Source organism: Gracilinanus agilis, chromosome 4, assembly GCF_016433145.1.
Source record: "Gracilinanus agilis isolate LMUSP501 chromosome 4, AgileGrace, whole genome shotgun sequence".
Taxonomy (NCBI): domain Eukaryota; kingdom Metazoa; phylum Chordata; class Mammalia; order Didelphimorphia; family Didelphidae; genus Gracilinanus; species Gracilinanus agilis.
In genome coordinates this window covers 240,293,479-240,312,733 of record NC_058133.1, presented here as the reverse complement: position 1 = coordinate 240,312,733, position 19,255 = coordinate 240,293,479, and the positions used below count along the sequence as shown (strand labels likewise).

Below are 19,255 nucleotides of genomic sequence, written 5' to 3'. Positions count from 1 at the left end.
GCCATACCTATCAAGCTACCAAAAAACTTCTTTACTGAATTAGAAAAAACTATAACAAATTTCATTTGGAATAACAAAAGATCAAGAATATCAAGGGAAATAATGAAAAAAAATGTGAAGGAAGGGGGCCTAGCAGTACCAGATATTAAACTATACTATAAAGCAGCAGTCATCAAAACAATATGGTACTGGCTAAGAGACAGAGAGGAGGATCAATGGAATAGACTTGGGATAAGTGATGCCAGCAAGACAGTATATGATAACCCCAAAGAGCCCAACTTTTGGGACATGAATCCACTATTTGACAAAAACTGCTGGGAAATTTGGAAAACAATATGGGAGAGATTAGGTTTAGATCAACATCTCACACCCTACACCAAGATCAATTCAGAATGGGTGAATGACTTGAATATAAAGAGGGAAACTATAAATAAGTTAAGTGAACAGAGAATAGTATACTTGTCAGATCTCTGGGAAAGGAAAGACTTTAAAACCAAGCAAGAGTTAGAGAAAATTACAAAATGTAAATTAAATGGTTTTGATTATATTAAATTAAAAAGCTTTTGTACAAACAAAAACAATGTAGTCAAAATCAGGAGGGAAACAACAAATTGGGAAAAAATCTTTATAACGAAAAACTCTGACAGGGGTCTAATTACTCAAATATACAAGGAGTTAAACCAATTGTATAAAAAATCAAGCCATTCCCCAATTGATAAATGGGCAAGAGACATGAATAGGCAATTTTCAGGTAAAGAAATAAAAAGTATCAATAAGCACATGAGAAAGTGTTCCAAATCTCTAATAATTAGAGAAATGTAAATCAAAACAACTCTGAGGTATCACCTCACACCTAGCAGATTGGCTAAAATGAAAGAAGGGGAGAGTAATGAATGCTGGAGGGGATGTGGCAAAATTGGGACATTAATGCATTGCTGGTGGAGCTGTGAACTGATCCAGCCATTCTGGCTGGCAATTTGGAATCATGCTCAAAGGGCTATAAAAGAATGCCTGCCCTTTGATCCAGCTATACCATTGCTAGGTTTGTACCCCAAAGAGATCATAGATAAACAGACTTGTACGAAAATATTCATAGCTGCGCTTTTTGTGGTGGCAACAAATTGGAAAAGGAGGGTATGTCCTTCAATTGGGGAATGGCTGAACAAACTGTGGTATATGCGGGTGATGGAATACTATTGTGCTAAAAGGAATAATAAACTGGAGAAGTTCCAGGCCAACTGGAGAGACCTCCAGGAACTGATGCAGAGCGAAAGGAGCAGAGCCAGAAGAACTCTGTACACAGAGACTGATATACTGTGGTAAAATTGAATGTAATGGACCTCTGTACCAGCAGCAATACAATGACCCAGGACAATTCTGAGGGATATATGGTAAAGAAATCTACCCACATTCAGAGGAAGGACTGCAGGAGAGGAAACATATAAGAAAAACAACTGCTTGAATGCATGGGTCGGGGTGGACATGATTGAGGGTGTGGACTCGAAACTACCACACCAATGCAACTACCAACAATTTGGAAATTGGTCTTGATCAAGGACACATGACAAAACTAATGGAAATGCGCATCGGCCATGGGTGGGGGGGTGGAGGAGGGGGGGGTTGAAGGGGAAAGTTGGAGCATGAATCATGTAACCATGTTAAAAATGAATATTAATAAATGTTAAAAAAAAGAAAAAAAAGAAAAAAAAAAGAATAGCATAGTATAGAATTCAACTAAAAAGATGAATATCCAGAGGTTTTCAGGTTGAAAACCATCAAAACCAAAAGCAGCATTATTGTAATATTTCTGCTATGCAAAATGGAGAGCAGAATGATTGACATTTGGCAGTTTGGAACTTAGAATCAACCATGCCTGGCATGAGCCAGCAAGGGCAAAAGTCAATTGCTGGCAGACTATAAATAGCAGGATTTGGGACCAAAAGCTCGCTCAATTTGGAGAAGGGATTTTGGTTGGAGGTTTGGTTGGGATTTGGGTAGGCCAAATCAATTTAGACCTGCATCCAGCTCTGATCACTACCATACCCTCAACTTCTGTGTGACTATACTATACATCCTAATTAATCATCAAAGAAGAAGCAATATAAATGTCATCAAACAACCTAGTTCAGGTTAAGCAGCCTGGCCTGGCCAGGTTGCAACCTAGAGAGACAAACCTCTTCAACTGCCAATCTCAAGCCCTGACTACCTTCAATTGGATATCACCTGATCATCTGTAGTTTTAGCCAAGGATTCCCTTTATACCTCTTTACTTCACTTCCCTGTTTCCCTTTCCCTAAGTCTATTATCATTAAATCTTGAAACTTACTTAAGTGGATGTCATTTTTACCCTAAGGATTATCAAACATATCCTTGGGTTTCTGAAGGAAGAGGGATTATTCAAACTAAAGTTAAGCCACAGTCACAAGTGTTATCCATCATTTGGAGCCAGGATAAACATTGAAGGAGCTGTGTGGTCTAACCCATAGTTTCTTTACTTGATCACTTATTCCTGGGACAATGTTATATTGAAGCAGGGCGTATTAGTTTATTCACAAATATTCCTGTGGGGTCCTTAGTGTTCACCATCACAACTTAGGGCTTCACTTAGGGATTCACATTCACTCAGCTTCAGCTCATATCACCAGAAGATGGTGTGCCATCCATTATCTTATAACATCTTTGAAGGATGCATGGGATTTTAACAAGATGTGATGGGGTCAAGAGATCATTTCAGCTAGAATTTCAGAGCTGGAAGACAGTTCTGAAATCATTTAGTCTAATTTGAACCTAAAAAAGGATCACTTCAGAAATACACTCAGCAAGAGTTCATATAGGTTTTACTTAAGGACTTCAAATGAGAAGGAACAGACAACTTTAAAAGGAAGATTTTCCCTTAAATTAAGTGTAATTATGTTTCTTAAAAAAGTGTTGGATATGTTTAAGATACATCAGTCAATGTGCATTTATGAAGTGCATATTGTGTGCACTGGGTATATAAAAGAGCTCACATTCTAAAGGGAGAGATATGTAAATCCTTATTTATGTATATATTGTATTTATGTATGTAAATATTTATATATTTATACATAAGATATAGATGGAAGTTAATCTGAGAGAAGGCACTAGAAGCAAAAAGGGACTGGAAAAGCTACCTGCTGATAATACTTGAGCAATGTCTTGAAAGAATACAGGAAAACCAAGAGGTGGCAGTGATCAGAAAAAACCAAAAACCAAAAATCATTCCAAACATGGGGGACACAACTAGCGCAAAAACATGGAGATAGATTATCATGCTCAATAGAGTGGAGTGAAAGTGTAAGATGACTGGAAAGATAATAAGGAGCCAAATTATGATAGTCCTTTAAATGCCAAATAGGGGAATTCATATTTGCTATTGGAGTTACTAAAGACAACGGAGCCTATTGAGTGGGGGATAAAAGGGGATAGCTCTGTGTGTGTGTGTCTTTCTCTTTCTCTGTGTTTGACTGACATGGTCAGGCTTAATGATTTAGAAAAATCAGCTGAATGGTGGATAGATTGCAGTGTGGAGAGAAGGTAGGAAGGTCAGTTAGAAGGCAGCTAGTGGATTGACAGCGAGGTCTAGAAACAGAAGGTCCTGGGTTCACATCTGGCCACTGTAGGAAAATATAAGTAATGGGGTCCCCAGGGATATTAAAATCAACTGTGGGGTTTTTGTGGGAACACTCTCTGGGATGTAAGAGAGACTAAAAATGAACACTGAAGTCTTGTACAGCTACACCACTCCCAACTGAAAAAATAACAGCCAACTGTCACTCTGGCCAGAGGCCTTGAATTAACTGACAAGGTAACAAGGTGAAATTGGGTTTTAATTAGAAACAACTAAAAGGAGGGATAGGAATGACTACTCTAAAATCTTAACACCTAATAACAAAACCCAAAGGGACAGGGAAGGACTTATTCAACTACACTAATCTAAGCTATCTAACTAACAGGGCCCAAGGAGCTATACTGGAGTCTTTGGGTTTCTGCCTCACACTTGGAACCTGCCAGGCTTGAGTGCAACTAGGGTTTGTGGCTTTGGGATTTCTCACTGCAATCCACTGATGATCTCTGGATGCCAGGAGCTACAGTTGTCTCAGGAACCAAGTAGAAAGGGGTTTTGCTTGAAGCACTGTCTGCCAGAACTCAAACTACACCTCTTCTATTGGCTCTGTAGATCTTGTCCTTTACTTGATGCCACACCACACAGGATCCCAGGGGAAAACAGGATGCAAGGTGTCCTTTGCTCTGAGGGCTCCCAGGCTGGCAACAGTTTTTGCCTACCACTAATGGAGTCCACACACAGAACACAGATAGACTTCCTCCTCCTTCATTCCAACCTGGAATTCCCAGCTCCAGCTCCTTCCTGCTAGGTACTTCCTAATCAATATATAATCAATACCTAATAACTAGCTAATCTAATCTTACTCATAACAGTTCCCCCCTTTGCACAAAGCCAAAATTACCAAAATTTTGGTATTTGTGCACTACAAACTAGAATTCTAACCCAAAATAACAAACAACCTACACTAACTCTATTCTATCTAATACTATCCTACTCTACCCTACACTAGGGATTTCAACAAGGAAAGGTAAAAAGATAAATACATTGAACAGTTATATAGTTCAAAGCATAAAACAACAAGTAACAATGCAAAAATTACCAACAAAATCAACAGCAAATATGAAATATCAACACAAAAGTCAAAACAAACATCAAACATAACTCCTATTCTAATACAGAAATATCCTACCAACTAATAAATGCAAACCATTTTGGAAAAACATTTTAACACAATGTTGCATAAGTCTTTACATCAAAATTAAAACAAAACAGTAAACTCCCTTATGCAAATTACATTTGAATGTTTGCAACTCAATTATATCAAAATATTCACAGAATTTACATTTATATATACACATGATACATACAATATATACATAATATATACATGTATGATATACATGTGTACATGCATGTACACATAATATATACATATCAAATATACATATGTACACCCTTTACATATACATAATACTTACACTATAATACAATTTACAATATACACATACTATTTACACAACTATTTACAATACTTGTGATATGTGATCTGTAGTATGTTATATGTTCTTCATGTAATGCAATTTTGTTATGTCAGTTGTATCTGCACTGTAATGTACATTAGTACCTTATCTTATCCTCTAACCTAATCTAATACCATATCTATATTTCACTAAACTATTCTAAACTAACCCTAATGTATTAGTGTATTAGTCTAGCTACATCTATCTAAATAACTAGCTAATCTTTGTTAGTAACTAACTATCATTTGTTAGTACTTACTTATTCTATAGCTAATTCTAATTTTGTTAGTATTATACATTGTCTCATTCCATAAGGAACACAATGTATCCTAACATGTTTGTGTCTTATGTATCTGATTTGTTATGTTGTTTCTTTGCTATATTGGGTTGCAACATGTTACTGATGGATGTATGATACCTACCCAAACTCCAGATCTCCTGTAGATCTCCTTCAGATCCCCTTTCTCCTCATGATGTTCCATTCCTCTAGGAAATCCTCTCTTCTTCTCTCCGGTTTTCCTCTTCTTCTTTTCTCCATTGAAGGTCTTGATAATTTTATGTGCAATGTTGGATGCATATGAGTATGTAATGATACTATATACATTACCCCAAAACTTCCAAACTATTTAATCCAAATTGTCCATGATTAATCCTCTTCTTTAAGAAAATCCTCGAAAATGAAGTTTTATCAGTTCAATTCATAAGTCCATCAGTCTTAATACAAAGTCTATAAATCCTGAATCCTGAATCCTCTTCATCCATATCCTCCTCCATCCGAATGTCCTCTTCTGCTGGAATGGTCTCTCCTTACTGAACTTTCTGACTGCAGACTCTAATTGACTGAAGATCTCAAATTACACAATCTCTTCTTCTTCATCATTATTAACAGTTTCTACAGTTTCATTATCTATTCCATGTGCTAATTTAATGTGAGAACAATGATACCACGAATCTCTACCTAAAACTTTTACAGAAGATGGTGAAACTAATACAATTGTATAAGGATATACCCAATTTTGTTCTGTTGCCGATGTTTTGGCAAAATTTTTCACATAGACCATATCACCTGGTTGAAAATTATGAAGAGAATAATCCAATGGACCAGATTGAATTAATACTCCCATATCTTGTAATTCTCTTAGCCTCTGCTGTAAAGCACTTAAATATGAAGCAATTTGACAATCACCTCTTAAGAGTGATGCATAAACAGCCTTACAAGTTTTTGCTTGTAGTGGAGCATGTCCAAAGAGCATCTCATACGATGATATATGTAGATCCGCTCTTGGTCTCGTACGTAGGTAAAACAAAGCTATGGGAAGAATCTCTGGCCATTTGAGATGAGTTTCAGCACAGAGTTTTCCAACCATAGTCTTGAGTTCCCTATTCATACGCTCCACCTGACCTGAACTTTGCGGATGGTATGGAACATGATATTTAGGTGTTATTCCTAGATTCTCATAGACTCTTCTAAGGATATCCTGAGTGAAATGAGATCCCTTATCCAAATCTATGGTTAAAGGTACACCAAATCTAGGCACAATTTCTTTCAGTAACACTTTCACCACAAAACTAGCTGTATTTGTATTTGATGGAAAAGCTTCAGGCCATTTAGTTAGTCTATCGACTATCACAAGACAATACTTGTATCTTCCAGCTTTAGGTATACAGATATAATCAATCTGTAAACTCTCAAATGGACAATATGCTAAAGGTCTACCACCCAAACCTTTCTTTCTGAATGCACTTTGATTGAACTTTTGGCAGACTGGACAGCTATTACAGACCTTATTTACAATAGTACTTATTCCAGGAGCAACCCATTGTCTCCTGATGGAATCCACAACAGCTTGTGTACCAAAATGACCTTTTGTGTGGATGGCTTGACACAAATAGGTATACAAATCTTTTGGTAACAATGGTCTTCCTGTATCAGTAATCCATATCCCATGTTCTTTCCTAGCTCCAAATTTATCCTTCCATTTCTCAATATCTGAGCCTACATAAGCTTTCTTTAGATCATCAGAATCAATAGATGTTAAATTCATCACATAGATTGGAGCATTCTGAGCTGCATACTTCGCAGTGATATCAGCTCTATGATTTCCTTTAGAGACTGAATCTCTACCACGAGTATGACTCCTACAATGAATTACTGCCAGCTGTTTTGGCTTCTGGATTGCTTCCAACAACTCAGTTATTATTCCTGCATGAGCTATTGGTTTTCCCGATGCAGTAATAAAACCTCGTTGTTTCCAGATTGTTCCTGTTGCATGGCAAACAGAAAATGCTTATCGAGAGTCTGTGTAAATATTCACAGTTTACCTTCAGCTAAAAGACATGCTTGCTTCAATGCTACCAATTCAGCACCTTGAGCACTAAGATTATTAGATAATGAGCCATACCACAGTGTCTCAAATTCTGTGACAACTGCAGCACCAGTACATCTTAATTCTATTACATAAATATGATGATCCATCTGTGAATAGCACCCAGTCTGGATTTTTGAGTGGAGTATCTTTTAAATCCATCCTAGGCATATCCACAAGATCTAGTACCTCAACGCATTCATGCAATGGCTCACCGTTCTTTGGTAAATCAGGAAGAAGAGTAGCTGGATTAAGTATGCTACATCTCTTCAACTTGATGTTCTCACTACCTAAGAGAATAATTTCATACTTAGCAATTCGTTGGTCAGAATATGCTTGAGTACAAAACTTCCTCATTAGTGCTTCTATCTGATGTGAACAATAGACAGTCAAAGGACATCCCAAAACTAGATCAGCTGACTTCTGGACTAACACAGCTGCTGCAGCTACCCCCCTTAGACAGGGTACTGTCCCCGCAGCTATTGGATCTAATTGACAGCTGTAATACCCAATTGGACAATAACTTTGTCCAAGAGACTGTGTCAACATACCAGAAGCTATACCCTTCATTTCATTGACAAACAGCTGAAAAGGTTTCTCATAGTCTGGGATTCCTAACGCAGGTGCAGATAGAATGGCTTCTTTCAGCGTATCTAAGGCTAATCGATGTTCAGGCTTTAGTTTCAGAGGTTCTGGTTCTGTATTCCTGGTCAGATCTGTTAAATATTTAGTTATTCCACTATATCCAGGAATCCATTGTCTACAGAAACCAATAGTTCCAAGAATAGCTCTAAGTTGTTTTTTAGTTTTCGGTGCACTCAATTTTTGTATGTCAGCTATTCTCTTTTGTGTAATACTTCTGGAACCCTCTGATAACACGAATCCGAGATATTGCACCCTGGGTAAAATGAATTGTAATTTCACTTTTGAGATTTTATGTCCTCGTTTATATAATTCAATCAAAAGATTCTTGCTGTCCCTAAGACACACCTTTGCATTTGGGGATGCTAGAAGAATATCATCCACAAAATGCACCAATTTACTCTCTTTAAATTTAATAGTTTGCAGATCTCGATTTAGAATTTGTGAAAATTGAGATGGTGACTCGGTATACCCTTGTGGGAGACGTGTCCAGGTCCAATGTGTCTTTTCCCATGTAAAAGCAAAGATCTTTTGAGAATCCTTGTGAATTGGTATCGAGAAAAATGCAGAACATAAATTTACCACAGTGAAATATCTAGCCTGACTTGGAATGGAAGAAATTATAGCAGCTGGACTTGGGACAACTGGATGTGTCTTGATGACATAATCATTTACCGCTCTTAGATCTTGAATAAATCGGTAAACAGGTTGGCCATTTTCATATGGTTTTGGCTTCTTTATAGGCAAAATTGGTGTATTGTACTCAGAAAAACATGAGACAATAATGGGAACATTTTATTGATTTGTAGTGGGGAGAACACAGAGTGGCTTTGGCTTCTTATGGCAAGTTTGTAACAGTGACAGCTCTCCATGGAAACACCAGCACTGCCACTGGGGTGACGGAGCTAATACACAGTAATAATTCTAAGACAGAAAGTAAAGTTTTTTTTAAAGGCTATTCCAATAGTCCTGGGCCTAGATCCACTTGTCTGTGACTGGATCCCATAATTTGTCAGATTTGAAAGGACATATACAGGAAACAGTACAAGACAGGTTGAAATTATCTTGAATGGCAAAGAAAAAGGAACTTTATATAAGTAGGTTATAGAAGGTTTTATAAGTAGGTTACATTTGAGGGTTTCGAGCAAATCAATGAGATGAACAAGTCTATCCATGACAAAGATTCATCTGATTATGATGTGAAAGACCAACTTGTGGGGAAAGGCTAAAACTGGAAAGATCAGTTAGGAAACTATTGCAATATCCCACACTGAAAGTAATGACGGACTGTATTAATGGATAGTAGAAAGGACATAAATTAGCATGATATTGTGGAGCTGGATACACAAAACTTGGTGATTGCTTGGGTATGCAAGGTAGAGAAGTGTAATAAGGAGGAATGAAATAAAACACCAAGGTTTCAATTGTGGGAAACTGGGAGCACCATTGATAAAATAAAGACTTCTGAATTAGGAATCAGTTTGGGAAGTGGGCCAGTCACGGGGGCAAAGCCATGATTTCCAGATAGAAATTTCTATCAGGTGGTTGGAAATGAGAGTCTGAAGCTCAGAAATGACATTTCAGTAGGAAATACAGATTTGGGGTTCATTTTCTTATAAGTGATTGTTGAAAAATGGGAATTCTTTTTCTGAGTACTGTGATAATTAGATTAAATCTACTCTGCCCATCTTTATATTTAATCACCAAAGGTGAAAACATCTCCACTTAACTCACAAGTTGGATGGTCTGTGTCCCAGGTGTGCTAGAGTGAGTGACAAATAAATATTTACTGACTGCCTCCTGGGCAGTCCTAAGAAAAATGTCTGTTGTGATTGGACACATACACTAAGAGGAAGGCACAGGGAGTGATGCAAAAGAAGCTCCTTTAAAAGAGAGCTCAGTGAGCTCAGAGGCTCTCTTCTTGCTCGTGTATTGGACCTGGAGAGCTCTTCTTGTTTGTGTCTTGGATCTGAAGGAGTGCTGGACCTGGGACCCTGAGACCTTGGTGAGACTGTTCTTAATCTCTCCTTTGGAATTACACGTGGTGAGTGTAAAGAGTAAATCTTTCTGGATTCCATGAAGGAACTCTCCTTTCAAGAGACGACCAGAGACTGAAGCTTTTGCTTCATTCATCCCCAGCCCTTGGGTCTTAGGGACTCTTGGTTCAGCCTTCTCCAATTAAGGACTAGTTAAATCTGCCTGTGTTGAGCCAGAGGCTGGAGCAAATTACTCACTGTGTTAGATTACTTATCCTATCTTATTCTCTCTATAATTTTCTTACTTTCTCTCTCCTCATTTTTAAATAAACTTCCATAAAAGTCATTTTGACTTGAGGTTATTCTTTAATTGGGGATTGATAATTATTCAATTCCCTGGAGACAAAACCTTTTAATATTAATATACCCAACCCCAAGCACCCTTTCCCCCCTCACAATACTTACCCTTTCTGGCCAATCTGGATGACTCGAAGGTCTTCACCATATTTTTTCTTGATCCATTTGACTCCTTGTAGTTGAGGGTCAACTATAAGTGGCCATCGTTCACAGTTGATAAGGATTGTAGCATTCTCTGTGGACATACGGTCAGGAGGAAGACCCTCATTTTGCCAAGTGGCTATGTCAGCATCATCAGTAAGCATCTTTAGAGGATCTAAAGTAGGGGTGCCTGGAATAGGCACCTGGCAGAGAGAAAACAAAAAATGGGAAAGTAGCTAGTCATACTGGCATGTAGCCAGGGAGAAAGACTTTCTCATGAAGAGTTAGCTTCATTAGAAAGTAAGTATCATATGCACAATGTATAATGTACCATGCCTTGGCTTGGAGTCAGGAAGACCTTACATCTGACACTATTAGCCTATGTGACCATACTCAAGACACTTATAAGACTATAAATTACAGAAAAGTTGCAAATCTGCACTGATGGAAGAAATTTACACACCAAATGGAATCAGAGTACAGATTTTTTTTTAAAAGGCAAGAGAGTTCTTAAAGGCTATAGCCACAACCATATTTGTGTTGCTTTTTTCCATTTGGTACCAAGATTGTAACAAAAACATGATATGTATTTCCAAAGCACTTTATTCTTTGGGGTTTTCAGGAATTCAAGAATCTGCACGTAAATATGACAAAACAGTATTACAAACTGTGTTCATGGTTAAATTATATACACAAAGGAAACATCATTGCAATATCATTGATCTACATAGCACACTTTTCCATTTTCTCTTTACTTACCCATATTCTGCCCATTTTTCAAGAGTGAGTTCAAATCCCAACTCTTTATCTGACTATTCCTCCACTTCACTTCATCATATCCAGTCCTAATGGTCATATCCTTGAGTTTACCATTGTCCACACTATTGTTTATAAAAATCCAAAATCACTTTATCTGATTAAAATATTTTATCACTATATCTTTTTCTATGCCTTGCAATATGTCCTCAATGTGACTTACATTCCTTTCACCTCTCTGTTTTTGTTCTTGCTTAGGTCATCACTCTTGTATTGACTACACTCTCTTCTCTTTCTTATCTAGATATTTTGGTAGATAACCTAAATCTATTTTGTCTTCCACTCACAAATCCCATGCTCCCTTATCCTATTGCTAATCATGTCTTGCCAAATTACAACCTGGATTTATTCCCACTGTATGCTTCCCTTTATCATATTCATATGATTCTAAAGAAAGCTAGAGGAAATCACTAAATCATGCTGATTTGGTCTAATATAAATTTATGCTACATAATCTCAACAGGTTCTCATATTATTCTTCACTTTCTCTACCAGCCAAAGACTTCACATCATATTTAATTTTAAAAAAATTTAGACAATTCACCTCATTTCCCTTGTCCTCATTTCACATCATTTTAATATCTTTTTGCTATTATCTTCTTCATTCCAATTTCACATGAAGTGATGCCCTTCTTTTCTAAGCCAACATCTTGATAAGCAACTTTAATCCCATTCTCTTTTGACTTCTGCAATAGGCTGTCCCACTCTCACCTTATATTTCATTTCCCCCAATTTATTGTCTCCTTCTCTGTTGTCTATAAGCAAACCCTTGCCTCCTCAATTCTTAAAAACACCCCAAACAAACCCTTACTTTATCTGATCACTCCACTAATTATTATCCTTATCTCTCCTCCCCTTCATGGCTAAACTCCTTGAGAAATTATCTGTATCCAGTGTCTCTTCTAAATCCTATGCAATCTTCTGAACTGAACTGAACTTCAACTATCTATTGCAACATCTACCTATAGGGAAGTGGCTTGATATATATAGATAGAAGATTCAACTGAAACTGCCCTCTCCAAAGTTACCAATGCTTTAACAATAATTACCAAATCTTTTGGTCTTTTCTTAATCCACATCTAACTTTTGCAAGATTTGGCACTGAAGATCAGCTTCTGAATTTTTCTTTCTTTTCCCACTCTTTTCTCTAGTTTTTTTTATACACTGCTCTTAGTTTTCCTCCTATTTAACCACCTGATCTTTCTCAGTCTCCTCTGTTGGTTCTTCATCATGTCATGCCAACTAACTGTGGGGATACTCTCAGGTTTTGTCCTCGTTTTCATTTCTTCTCTATGCCACCTTCATTTATCCAGATGAGTCCAAAATCCAACTAATCTGCAAGTGTTCGTTAAGAACTTAATATATGCCAGGCACATTTCTTTCTGGTCTTCACTTCTGACTTTGAACTTTTTTCTCCAACATTTCCCAATAGACTGCTTCCCAATGTCATTGTCAATGTGGAAGACGCCTTCACAACCATGATCAGGCATTCTTTCCCCCTTTGAATATCACTTTGTCCACTGTGGCTTTTTACTCTGGAAGATTTCCTTTACCCCTGATTTACTTCCTTGGATTAGTCAGTTCTTCCCCAAACCTCCATTATAAGGAAGGATCCAGGCCAGTCATATTCACTTCTTCATTCTTTTCCAGGTTCCACTCCTGACTCTTTGAACTTTTTTCTCCACCATGACCCCTTGTAGGTACCTTCTCTCTCCTATCATCAGCTTTTTAAATATTTTCTTCCCTCATTATAATGTAAGCTCTTTGACTGTCTTTCTTTTTACTTCTATTTATATTCCCTGGTAGGTAGATGTTGCAGTGAAAAGATCTGAGTTCAAATCCAATCTCATATGCTTAATAGCTGTGAAGTCATTTGGGCGATACCCTTAAGCTCCTTCCAATTCAGTTTCTTCAGTTGCAAAATGGACACTTTGTAGACTGAATGGGGTTGGAGAAAATCATGCAACTATTCTGACTGGGTGCATGACAAATTTATGTTACATAAACTCAAATAAGCTATCATTGCTGGTAGCAATACAACTATACCTCTATTACCAACTCACTATCCCATTCCCCGCAGTGGCTCTTCTAAACTTTTTCACCCTTCCTTAAACCTCCCATGGCTCTCCTTACCCCTACTTTCTCAGCTGAAAACTTAGCCATATTTTACAAAAATAATTGAAGACATTTGCTATGAACTTTCTCTTTTCCCCTCTTCCTCATCTTCTTTACTTTCAGATACTTTCTGATACTTGCTCTTCATTCACCCTGTCTCACATGATGAAATAAACTAACCTCTTTTTCTTCAGTGATCCCATTCCTATCCTGTCTACTCCAACAGATTATCTTCTTTGTCATACCTATACTTTCACTTCTTTTCAATTTTTCCCTTTCCATTGTTTGCAAACATACTTATCTCTCCCATCCTCAAAAAACCCTCACTTGACCCATCTCTGCTAAATATCTGTATCTCTTCTGCTTTTTTCTGTTAATCTCCTCAAAAAGGTTAGTTGCATTAGGTTAATCGCATCTTCTCTTCTCTCCAAAGTTACTAATGATCTTTTAGTTGCCAAATCCCTTTGCTTTTTCTCCATCTTCATTCTCTTTGACCTCTCTGCATCACTGTTGATCACTTTCTCCTCTAATTTTCAGGACACCACTCTCTCTTGATTTTCCTCCCACCTATCTAAGCATTCTTTCTCTATCTCTTTTGCTGAATACTCTTTTGGATCATGACCTGTGAGCACAGGTAACCCTCAGGGTTCTGTCCTGTGTCCTCTGATCTCCTCCCTCTATATTACTTCATCTAATGATCTAATAACTTGTTGTGAGCCACTCAGAGAAATAGAGTCTTTAATAGGTACTTTTATCTGGACCCCATAAAGTTGATGTAGCTGGCAAGGCCCTATATTGAGTTGTTTGACCTGAAAAGTTCAGGCCATACAGTGAATGACATATCTTATATAAAAATTTGGACTCCTCTCTGTGGCTCTTTTTATTATTGAAAGCATATTAATTTAATTTTTTAGGATAGCCTCAAGTGTTATAGAAAGCCTCTAAGTATCATATAGTAAACCAGCAGTTAAGGAGTTAACAATTTTTTCCCAAGCCAAAAAAGCAGAAATTAGCAGAAGCTGCTCTGTATATCTTTCCCTGATTTCAGACATTCCAAGGACACTGTAGGTAGACCCAGACAAATTCCACTCTCACTTTGGTACTTTCCAAGGACTACATGTACCCCACAATCTTAAAGGCTTATTCTTCAACATATCTTTTGAAGTATGGAAGCTTTTTACTAAAATAGCATTTAGATAAAGTGAGACTCTTTTTTCAACCTTGGAAGTTGTCTTATCCAGGCATAATCTTCATTAAAGAAATTTTTTGTAATCTATATGCCAATCATGATGTCAATTGTGCTTTGTAAGAGACTTATAAAATAAAGAATGCTCAGGGTCTTTTTGGAGCAATCATGAACTAACCTATTGGACTGACAGTTCCCAGCTTCTGCCTCATTTTTTCTCACCTAAACCATGCACCTTTCCAGATCCCTGGAGCTGCTGGATAGCTTCCAACAATCACTTCCCATGGATTTAATTACCATCTTCATGCTAAATATTCTCAAGTCTGTCTTTACTACCCCAATCTCTCTGCTGACCTCCAATCTCACATCTCCAACTGCTTTTCAGAAATCTCAGCCTGGGTGTGCAGTAAATATCTTAAATTCAATATGTCCAAAATGGAATTTATTATCTTTCTCCTTTAACTTTTCCCCTCCATCTTTCCTGTTATTGTAGAAAACAACAATTTCCTCTTAGTCTCTCAGGCTCACAACCTAGGGGTCTGGATTTCTCTATCTTTCACTTCTCATAACCAAGCTGTTGCTAAGGTCTTTTGATTTCCCCTTTGTAACTGCAATATTTCCCCTCCTTCTCTGATACTTACACCTTTCTAGCATAGGCCCTCATTACTTCTCACTTGGACTACTACAAGAGCCTGCTGGTGATTTTTCCTGGCTCAAATCTTTAGTCACTCCAATCCATCCTCCATTCAGCCACTAAAATGATTTTCCTGAAACCCAGATCCAATCACATAAATAAATGTCAGTGGAAGCTTCCTATGGAGTACTCTGACTCTGGCTCTGACAACTGATTTCCTTTAAGATCCAATTAAAGCAAGAGACATGAATAGGCAATTTTCAGGTAAAGAAATCAAAAGTATCAATAAGCACATGAGAAAGTGTTCTAAATCTCTAATAATTAGAGAAATGCAAATCAAAACAACTCTGAGGTATCACCTCACACCTACCAGACTGGCTAAAATGAAAGAAGGGGAGAGTAATGAATGCTGGAGGGGAGGTGGCAAAATTGGGACATTAATGCATTGCTGGTAGAGTTGGGAAATGATCCAACCATTCTAGCTGGCAATATGGAACCATGCTCAAAGGGCTATAAAAGAATGCCTGCCCTTTGATCGAGCCATACCATTGTTAGGTTTGTACCCCACAGAGATCATAGATAAACAGACTTGTATGAAAATATTTATAGCTGCGCTTTTTGTGGTGGCAAAGAACTGGAAAAGGAGGGTATGTCCTTCAATTGGGGAATGGCTGAACAAATTGTGGTATATGCTGGTGATGGAATACTATTGTGCTAAAAGGAATAATAAACTGGAGGAGTTCCATGTGAATTGGAAAGACCTCCAGGAACTGATGCAGAGCAAAAGGAGCAGAGCCAGAAGAACACTGTACACAGAGACTGATATACTATGGTAAAATCTAATGTAATGGACTTCTGTACCAGCAGCAATGCAATGACACAAGACAGCTCTGAGGGATTTATGGTAAAGATGCTACCCACATTCAGAGGAAGGACTGCAGGAGAGGAAACATAGAAGATAAACAATTGCTTGAATGCATGGGTTGAGGTGGACATGATTGGGGATGTAGACTCGAAATGACCACACCAATGCAACTAACAACAATTTGGAAATAGACCCTGAACAAGGACACATGTTACAACCAGTGGAAATGTGCAACGGCCATGGGTGGGGGGAGAGCGGGGGGTGAAGGGGAAAGTAGGGGCATGAAGCATGTAACCATGTTAAAAATGAATATTAATAAATGTTTAAAAAAAGATCCAATTAAAATCCCATCCTCTACAGGAAGCCTTTTCTAACTCTTCTTAATTCCATTGCTTTCTCTTTGTTAATTATTTCCTATTTATCTTATTAATAGCTTGTTTTATATAAATTTGTTTGCATGTTTGATATGAGATATTAAGCTCTTTAGGGTAAGGGATTGTCTTTTGCCTCTTTTTGTATCACCAGCATTTAGCATAGTAGATGCTTAATAAAGTTTATTAGTTAAAATTGATTCTCTATCTTTCAAGGTTGTTTTGAATATCAAATGAAATGATATTCATAAAGTGCTTAGCACAGTACCTGTTACACAGATAGACTCCCCCCCCAAATAAATGCTGTCCCTACTTTTTTCCATTGCTGACAATGATTATTAAGTAGTAAGTCATTAATAAATGTTTATTGATTTATTTTTAAAAATCCTTACTTTCTGTCTTAGAATTAATACTGTGTATTGGTTCCAAGGCAGAACACTTGTAAGGAATAGGTAATGAGGCTTAAGTGACATGTCCTGATTCTCAATCCATGTAGCTATTCCCATAAATGCTTATTGATTTATCTTGACTTGTAAAGAATGAAACAATACCTACTGACAAGGAGCTTATAGTCTAATGAGGGAGAAAGGAAGCATGCATAAAAATATAAATAGCATGAATACAAAATTAATTTTTAAAAAAGGAGAAAATTCAGGAAAAGCTCATTTGAAAGACATTACCTGAACTGAATCTTAGAAGAAGAGAGGGACTTTGAGGTGAAGTTAGGGTAGAAGTTCATTTTAGGCATGAGAGTTGGGCAGCAAAAAGTCTCTTGTGAGAGTAACTGAGAGAAGTCTAGTTTAGATGGATCACAAAGTGTGGGAAGGATGTTCATTAAGACTGGAAAAAATTGGGGCCTGGTTGTGAATGGTTTTAAGTAATAAACAGAGGACTTTATATTTTGATCATAGGGGCAAAAGGAAGCCGTTAGAGTTGACAAAAGTGAAATCACGTGGTCAATTCTATATTTAAAGAAAAATATTTTGGCAACTGTGTGTAGTGTATTCAAGTAGGGAGAGATTTGAGACTAGTTATAAGGCTATTTTAATAATCCAGGTGAGAGGCAATGAGCATCCAAATTAAGGTGATGGTTTTATTAGTGGAGAGAAGGAATAGATGAAACAGATATTCTGGAGGTATAAACATCAAAATTTAGCAAATGAATGATAAATGAGATAAGAGAAACTGAAGAGTACAGGGTAATGGCAAGTTTTTGAACTGTGAATTGAAAGGATGATTGTGTCTTTGACAGAAATAGGGAAGCTTGGAAGACTGTAGGTTTTTGGAGAAAAGGTAATAAATTAAGTTGTAGATATGTTGAATTTAAGATCTTCCCAAAAATCCATGTGGGATTGAAAATCATGGGATATTTTGGGGCTTGGAATGATCTAGAATCATTTTCATTGAGATTATAGTTAAGCCTAAGGCATCCGATGAAGTTCCAGAAAGAGACACAAACATACGCACCGAGAGAAAGAGGTAAAGGGTATAGAAGAGGCTAAAGCAGAACTCTGAGGAACATGAGTAGTTAGGGGGTTTGGATGTGAATGATAGGCCACTAAATAAGACTGAGAAAGAAGTCAGATAAGAGGGAAAACAGGAGAGTGGTGTCATAAAAACCCAAAGAAAAGGATATCCAGGAGGTGAAGGTGACAGAACAGATGCAGTGTTTAGGTTGAAAAGAATTAAGTCTGAGAAAAGACCAGGATTTGGAAATTAAGAGATGATTGCTAACTTTGGAGAGAACAGTTTTAATGAGTGATGAGGTGGAAAGCCTTATTCTATGGAGTTATGGAGTAAGAGAAGAGGAAGTGGAGGCAGATATTGTAGACAAATTTTTTAAGTTTATCTAGCATTAGTCTCCCTTATAATGGTGAGTATGCTCAAGCATAACATTAGTCATGTCTGAGAATGTATATCTTATTGTGTACCGACAGACACTTCCTTCTTTGCCAAGGGTAGGAAGCATACTTTTTTCACTGATTTTTTTTCCTTGAATGGTCATCAGGTGCTATTGATTTAATGGTGTTATATTCAAATAAGGATATTGTGTAACTTCAGGCTCAGTTCACTCTAGGTCAGTGATGGGCAAACTACAGCCAGCTTGTCAGATGCGGCCCTCTGAAATTTTCTATCCAGCCCAGTGATATTATTCCTAATCTGACGAATACAATGAATAGGATACAATACAATGAAACTTTGAAAGAGTTGTCTTAGAAACAGACTGACAGATGAGTATTTTGTTTTCTTTGGCCCCCTCTTTAAAAAGTTTGCCCATCACTGCTCTAGGTCATTGAGATCTAGATCTCCTTTTTTCAAAGCAAAGAATCAAAACCATCTGAATTTATTGTATCCATGGAATTGGGAGGGGAGGGAGACAAAGCGGCAGTCACACTTATGAGACAATGTTGGCATCTAATTCAAGGGCATATATCTCATCACTCCAGGGTAGAAAGCAATCTGGAGCAAAAGAGAGAAATAACACCAAACATAAGATTCTTGGTTATAGGAACTCTATTTTATAAGACATCAGTTGTAGGATTCAGTGTATATTCTATAGCATAGTTTCCCCCTCTTGTTTTCTGAGCCAACAAGAAAATTCTTATAGCTCAAGAAATGTCAAGAGGTTAGAGAAAGGGCACCTGTAATTTGTATTAGGCACCCTGAGAGAAAGAGAACT

At 37.4% G+C, this 19,255-nt stretch overlaps 1 protein-coding gene across 1 annotated transcript in view; it reads right to left on the bottom strand.

The window, feature by feature from the left end:
* Positions 1 to 19,255, bottom strand: part of DNAH9 (dynein axonemal heavy chain 9) — an 858,849-nt gene that overhangs the window by 219,192 nt on the left and 620,402 nt on the right. The window contains exon 52 of the mRNA XM_044675179.1: positions 10,556 to 10,791. Within this exon, the coding sequence (XP_044531114.1) occupies positions 10,556 to 10,791 (236 nt within the window). The remainder of the gene's footprint in view (positions 1 to 10,555; positions 10,792 to 19,255) is intronic.